The following is a 7251-nucleotide window of genomic DNA, read 5'->3' as shown; positions in this document are numbered from 1 at the left end:
TTTCACCCCCCACCCCCATTTCGGTTACTGCAGCTCTAACTCTGGGTTCAAGATGGCGGACCAGCTGGTTGCGGGCTCCCCTCCTTCCCTAAGACACCGCAAACCTGCGTCTAACTGGAAAAGCTGCCTTGGGAAAAGACAGAAGATTGGAGGATCTGGGTCTCCACAAAAAAAAGTTACTGACACCACCTGAAAGGGTAAGAAAGCCTGAGACACAGTCTAACCCTTCAGGGCACTTCGGGAGTGGGGTTGGGAGGACTTCTGGGACCGGCAACCTCTCACTGACGGAAGGGTTTAGCTCCTCAGCAAGTGCCCAAGCACCATGGAACTATAGGGGTGGGGGGACGGCGCACACCTCGGTGTAGAAAACCGAGGGGCATTCCTTTTCGAAACCAGCAGGATTCTGGGGAGCAGCTATCTCTGGATTAAGCACAAAAGGGGGCAGGTCGATCAGGGACATACAAACCTAACTGAAGGGTTTATATTTGCTGAAACTGAAACTTCAGCGGGAAAAACTTCAGGGGAGACCTCTGTTGGGCGCCTGCTCTGACCGCTTTTGCCTGTGCGACACCTGCGAGGGCAGACACATGTTTGAACTCAGTTGTGGAGCCAGGGTCGCTCCCTCCCTTGGCTGCTTGGGCGGCCGGGCAGTTTTTGCTCCACAGTAAGTCTGGAGCCAGAGTTTCTAGGGAAAGCTGTAGAACTTGCCGGGAATAGCTTTAGGATTGCAGCTTTCCAGAAGCCTCCAACCTCCCGCAAGCTCCTCCCTTCGCCCCTGCGGATCCGGAGCTTCCAGGCAACCTCCACTGCTACTCTGTCTGGCCACCATTAATGCCAGTGTTGGTGCCCACTGTGCCCAATCGCTCTTCTTTTTCCTGATGGTGATGAAAGCTCTGCTTGCAGAACCAGCTAAGATCAGAGATAAGCTGCAGTTGAGTTTCAGTCTAAGGCTGCTGGTAGAACTCTGCTCTTAGAATTTGCCTTGAGTTTACTGTGGTTGCTGATCCCTGCCTGGGGCTCTAGAACCTCTTGCCTCAGCATCCAGGTTTGTGCACTTAGCACTCTCCAGCAGCTACCTCTTTACTTCCTTCCTCCTTCCACCATAGAGTGGATTCTCTGGCTATCCCTGCACTGTTGACTCTAGCCATCCTGACTTGTGACAACAGAAAGCCTTGTATCTGGGTCCAACACCCTGCAACTCAATTCTAGCACAAGGCAAATAATCTGGACTGGGAAAGGAAGCTACTCCATACAAACAAATAAACAAGAATGCCAAACAAAAGGAGGACACAGAGGAATTCACCCCAATAATGGATCAAGACAAAACCCTGGGAAAAAATCTAATGCAACAGAATTAAGTAAACTACCTGGAGAGGATGTCAAAGAAATAGTCTAAATTGATACTCACAGAAGTTAAGAGAAAAATAAATGAACAAAATGAAAACTACAACACTGCAATAGACAAAATATGAGAAAGATCCAAATCATAGAGATAAAGAATACAATACTTAAAATAAGCCATACATTAAAGGGGCTCACATTAAATGAGATAATAGTTCTTGGAATCAGGTATTATGAGGCTTCCATATTCTTTTTCAAGATAATTTTAACCATTCTAACTGCTTTGCATTTACTTACAAATTTTAGAACCAACTTGCTAATTTATGCAAAAATGCAGAATTTTTAACTGGGGTTAGCTTGAATCTGTGGATCATTTGGGAAAAAATAAAATCTTAACACTAAGTGATATAGTTCATGAACATGTTTCTCATCATATATTAAATCTTCCTTTATTTTCTCAACAATGTTTTTTAAAAAGATTTATTTATGCATATAGAGCAGGGGTACAGGCTAGAGGTGTGGGGGCGGGGGGGGGGTGAGAATATTCACCAGAGACAGAGTGGTGAGCAGAACAGGCAGATTGACTAAAATACACTGCTAAGGGGAGCAGCGGGCTGGTGGCAGGAGATGTCTGCCGCACCATGTGGGTCACACCCCTGGCCAAGCATTGAACTCATGCTGCAGTGGCTTCATTTAGCTTCACAGTGCTGTGCCCTAATCTGCTGTGCCATCAGGGAAGGCCCTTCTCAACCATGTAGATTTTGTAGATTTTGTAGATTTCAGTATATACCTTTTGCACACTTTTTGTTAAATATATACAAACATCAGAAGCAATGGTTAAATGTATTGCCATTCCTCAGGATTGGTTGGAATTAGTTGGATAAATTGGGGCTGGCTGGATTGGCTGGAATGTCAGAGAAACTGAAGTGACCCTCCCATTTTGTCTTAGCCCATCCTATCCTGTGACACAATTTCAGCCTGCCCTGTTACTGTTCCACTTTGATCACTTGATTAAATGGTCTGCCAGGTTTCTCCTGCACAGTGAAATTATTCTTTTCCCCTTTATAACTAATTAATTTTTTTGAAGTCAACTACTTTGAAGCTATATATATGAAAAAACTATAGTAATCACCACTCATTTTTAATACTGGTATATTAAGATCTTATCCCTTTAAAGGGACTGAAACCATGTAACATCTGCAAATCTTCTGTGGACATCCATCTTTCCAAAGAAATCATGCTGTCATATATTTTTATTTCTATTTAAGAAGAAAACTAGAAAAATTGTCTTGATGCTTTCTTTACATGAGGTAAGACAGCTGGATTGATATTTAAAGTCCACAGCTATACTCCTGAGGAGAGTGACACTCTCCCATTAACTGTCATCTTCAGAGGCTCAGTTGACCATCAGCTGCAACTGTGGTGCACCCCCATCATGGACTGAGTCCATGGTCCCCAGTGCTGGCTTTGGATTTTTTTTTTGGTAGTTGAAAAATATCACCTCTATAAGTCAGACAGGAGCAGAACAGTGTGGGAGTATCTGGAATTCACTAATTTGATAGGGAATGAATGGGGAATATATGGCACTTTTTGAGTAGACTGTGTCTCTGTGTCCTGTGATTTCTGCCTCCCAGAAGGAACCCTGAATAGTCTCACCCAGAATGAGGGCAAGGTTCCTGGGTGGGCCAACCCTAGAGCACTGCTTTCAAAGATAGACCAGCTAAGCAGGGAACAACACTTCCACAGATGCCGCAATATACACCCACCCTCCCTTCCTCAGCAAATGGGAGCATGAACTTTGAGTGCCATGTTGAACTCAGGACTCTGGGAAATACATATGGGGGAAAAAACTGCTGAAAAATGTTAATACAACTGAAGGAGGATATAGGACATATACACATAAAAACGATAATCAGATGGGGCAAAAATCTTTGTGTTGCCACAAAACATTCAGTCTAGCCTGGAAGTATCCAAAGAAGTCTCATCACAATGACTCTGCATGGTATATATTATCTCTCTCATTTATATAAAGAATAGGGAGGCTCAGAGGTGGAGGAAATAATTCACACAGCAATAATTGCTAGGATCAGGTGCTTAAGACCTATTTACAAACAGAATATACATATGAAAAGTTCATACCTCTAGAGTAGTAGAACAAGAAGACTGGAAGAACCTCCAGGGATAACTCACCTGCCTACTGTCATTCTACAAATGTGCAGGCTTATTGGTAATGCACTCTGTCCCAGAGTTGATTAGAATCAAGAACTACATCAGGTCTTCAGATTTACAGTCCAGGCTCTTCCCCTGCCAACCCCAGCCCAGCCCCCCATGAATACCATCTTTAGAATGGTAGTGCTTTTAAGTCACTGGACTTTTGAAGTTCACATTTTCACCAAGGGCAATAAAAGAGATGTCAGGTTTTCTCAGTGCCACTGCTGCTCTGCTTTCTAAGCGCTGCCTGTAGCCTGAGCATTTATACTGATGGGCTCAGTGGCCTATGAGACATTTTAAAGTTTGCTTTAAAATGTACCCGTGTAGGGCCCTCCCTGGCCAGCAGGTTGGAGCACTGCACTGCCAAGCCAAGCCAAGCCAAGCCAATCTGCTTCAGTCAGTGCGAGGTCAATTCCTGCCCCAGAGGTGATCCACATGGCGCAGCAGACCTCTCCTGTTTCTCCTGCTGCTCCTCTCAGCAGTGTACTTCATTTATCTGCCTGTTTTGCTTCCCACTCTGCCTCTAGTCAATCCTCTTGCTGCTCCTGCACCTCCGGTCTGTACCCTATTTCTGTATGCATAAATAAATAAATATCTTTAAAATGAATAAATAAATAACATTTACCCATGTAACATATCATCCAAACAATCTTACGACAAAGCTCTCCATCCCAATTCCAACCCATTTACACATTTTTAACATCCCTTTTGAGTCACCTACTATTTATTGTCCAGTACCAGAAAAGAGCAGGAGCTCTTACTTACAAAGTCACATATTGGAGGCAGAAATGAAGTAAGACACTCTAAAAACAAATGCATAGCAGTAAGATATTAAAACATTTTTGTTGAATAAGCAATGACTGAAGAGAGAGTGGTGGTAGAACTGGGTTTCCACACAGTACACAAATATAGACAGATACATGCCCAAATTCAAAAGAAGCCCCATCATCTCAACAAGCTGCTATTATAGTTCAACCAAAATATGTCACTTGCGATCATACAGATCCATATATTCTTGGTTTTGTAGTTTTATTTTCCTATAATTCATGTCAAATTTTATGGTTGTATAAGCACTATAAGCATAAAGAGTTCACACCCCGTTTTGTTGGTTTATTTACGTGCACAAAGAAAATTGTCGTTTATTTTTCCCTTTAAGATCAAGTTTGAGGACACCGTCACATACCGCTGGCAAACCAAATGCCACTTTTATCCTGCGTTTGTCCATCAACACCAACCTCCTCATCATTCAACCCCAAATGTAGGAAGCAAATGCCCCCGTAAGGCTTACCTGTAGGGCAATATCCTTCTTCTTACTGCCCATGGGTCTGCAAGACATAAGTCCTATTACTACGGGCTCAAGCCGTCCTGGTCTGGCAACCTCGCGTCATACTCAGCGAGTATCAGACAAAGCCCCCCGCCTCTTTAAGGTGCCTATATAGGAAGCCAAATAAACACTCCACAAAGAAGCGGAGTCCGCTGCCTGCAGGCTGGTTGTTCTCAGGGATGTCTTCCGCTGATTTGCGATCCTCCTTCCCCACCCAGAGCTGGCGGAGAGGCGCGCGCCGAGGCCTTTGAGGCAGTACCTGGCAAGGCAACCACTCCCGCACCGCAGCGCCTGCCCTGGCGGGTCGAACTAAAAAGGGCCGCGGAACCCTGCTATTCCTATACCAGTGTATTTTTAGGAAAATGAGCCACCGAGAATGACCTCTCGATAGTGCACGGTCCTCAGAGTGCAGGGAGAGTTTCCAACCGAGTCTGCGTCGACCCAGCTACCGTCGTCATGGCAACACAAAGTCGGCCAGGTAATAAGCTTGCAGACATGTAAGCCACGCCCACAACAGGCTTAACCCAATCACAGAGGGAAGATTCTGAGCCTACCTTATCTCAGGAGGGAGCCCCGCGGCTTTCCTTCTTATTTGGACGTTAGGAATGCTTTTATTGGCTGAAGCGCTTGTCATGTGTGCGGGATTTGAATCTATCAAGCAAAGATCCGGTGCTTATATTGCATAGTTGTATTCCTAAATCCCATTTACTCTAATGCCCTGCTGAAGCTAATGTGCAATTTTCTACTTTATTTCTGCGTGCCAGGCAGAAGTGACTCCGAGTTTTGAGGGATCCGAAGAGGCTCTCTCATAAGACAAAAGAAAACAAAATCAAAATTAGGTATGAATTAGGTATGAACAAATAGAAAATAGTTATAAATATGACAAAAGTATACTTATTACACCAATCGGGAGACAGATATCGTCGGTAAATTAAAAACCACTGCCAAATGTCTAGGAAAATCATTTTAATTATAAAGACTTATTCAATAGCATGAACCTATTACTACATTATACATAATAAATTATGTACAACTTACTGCTTAAAAGTAAAGAGGTGGAGAAAGTTATGTTATGCTAATTACTGATCAAAAGAGAACTGGAGTAAGTATAGTAATTTCAAACAAAGTAGGCTTGAATAAAGACATTTATCAAGGATAAAGAGAAAGCATTATATAATGCTAAAAGGGATCAGTTTCCAGGAACATGTATGCACCTAACAACAGAACATCAAAATACATGTGGCAAAAACTGATAGAACTGCAAGGGAAAATCGATAAACACACTATTATAATTGAAAAGTTCTGCACCACTTTTCAGTAATTAACAAATCCAGCAGGCATTAGTTCAATAGTGAGGATATGGTTCAAAGGAACAACAGTCAACTTGATATAACTGACATTAATACAATACTTCATGCAAATTATTCCAGTTCACATGGACTACATTACAGGACATAAAACATACCATAACAAATGTTAAAGAATAGAAATGGTATAGAGTATGTTCTCAGACCACAATGGAATTAAACTAGAAATTGTAACAATTGAGGAAAGAAATAAAATGTTTTAAATAAATGGAGAGATATTCCACCTTCATAGGTAGGAAGAATCAATATTGTTAAGATGTTAGCTCTTCCCAAAATAATCTACACACTAAATTCTAATCAAAACTCTAGCAAGCTATTTTGTGCATATCAACAAACTAATTCCAGGGTTTATATGAAAAGGTAAGAGAGCCAGAATTGTCACCACAATACTGAAGAATAACAAAATTGGAGAAATGATACTATTGGCACACAACGCTTAGTATAAAGTTGCAATAACCAAGACAGCATGAAATGGGGGGTGGGAGAGTGGAGGGGATTGACAAAGATCTGGAACAGAATAGAATCCAGAAATAGATCAATACTGCTATAGTCAACTGATATTTGACAAGAGGCCAAGGAAAATACCTAGAGAAAGGATAGTCCTTTCAGAAAATGGTACTAAAATAATAGACATAACTTTACAGGAAAAAAAATCTAGCCATAAGTTATCTTCCACAAAAATGATACATCTTTACATTTTTCACACATATAAAAACTCAAAAAGCATCACTGGCATAAATGTAAAGTGCAAAACTAAAAAACTTACAGAAGTAAACAAAAGAGAAAATCTAGGTTATCTGGGGTTTAATAAAGACTTTTTAGAAACAACACTAAAAGCATGATCAACAAAAGAAAAAAATTTATGCTGGAATTCATTAAAATAAAAACTGTTCTGCAAAAGACTGTTGAAAGAATGAAAAGACAATTCATAGACTGGAAAGAAATATTTGTAAAATACATCGCTGATAATGGAATTTTATCCAAAATGCACAAAAATCATCAAAGAAA

General features: G+C 41.6%; 1 protein-coding gene across 4 annotated transcripts in view; it reads right to left on the bottom strand.

Moving 5' to 3' along the window:
- Positions 1-5448, bottom strand: part of NME9 (NME/NM23 family member 9) — a 21522-nt gene extending 16074 nt beyond the window's left edge. For 2 of the 4 annotated variants that reach the window (XM_004682447.2, XM_012724827.1), the window contains exon 1: positions 4841-4921. In XM_004682447.2, the coding sequence (XP_004682504.2) occupies positions 4841-4888 (48 nt within the window). In that variant the 5' untranslated portion in view covers positions 4889-4921. Of the gene's footprint in view, positions 1-4840; positions 4922-5257; positions 5333-5430 lie in introns of those variants that run through there. The other 2 variants (XM_012724828.1, XM_012724826.1) reach the window with 2 other exon arrangements.
- Positions 5449-7251: the final 1803 nt, after the last annotated feature.

This window comes from Condylura cristata, unplaced genomic scaffold, assembly GCF_000260355.1.
Source record: "Condylura cristata isolate star-nosed mole 26May11 unplaced genomic scaffold, ConCri1.0 scaffold00014, whole genome shotgun sequence".
Taxonomy (NCBI): Eukaryota; Metazoa; Chordata; class Mammalia; order Eulipotyphla; family Talpidae; genus Condylura; species Condylura cristata.
This window is presented reverse-complemented; position numbering and strand designations above follow the sequence as displayed.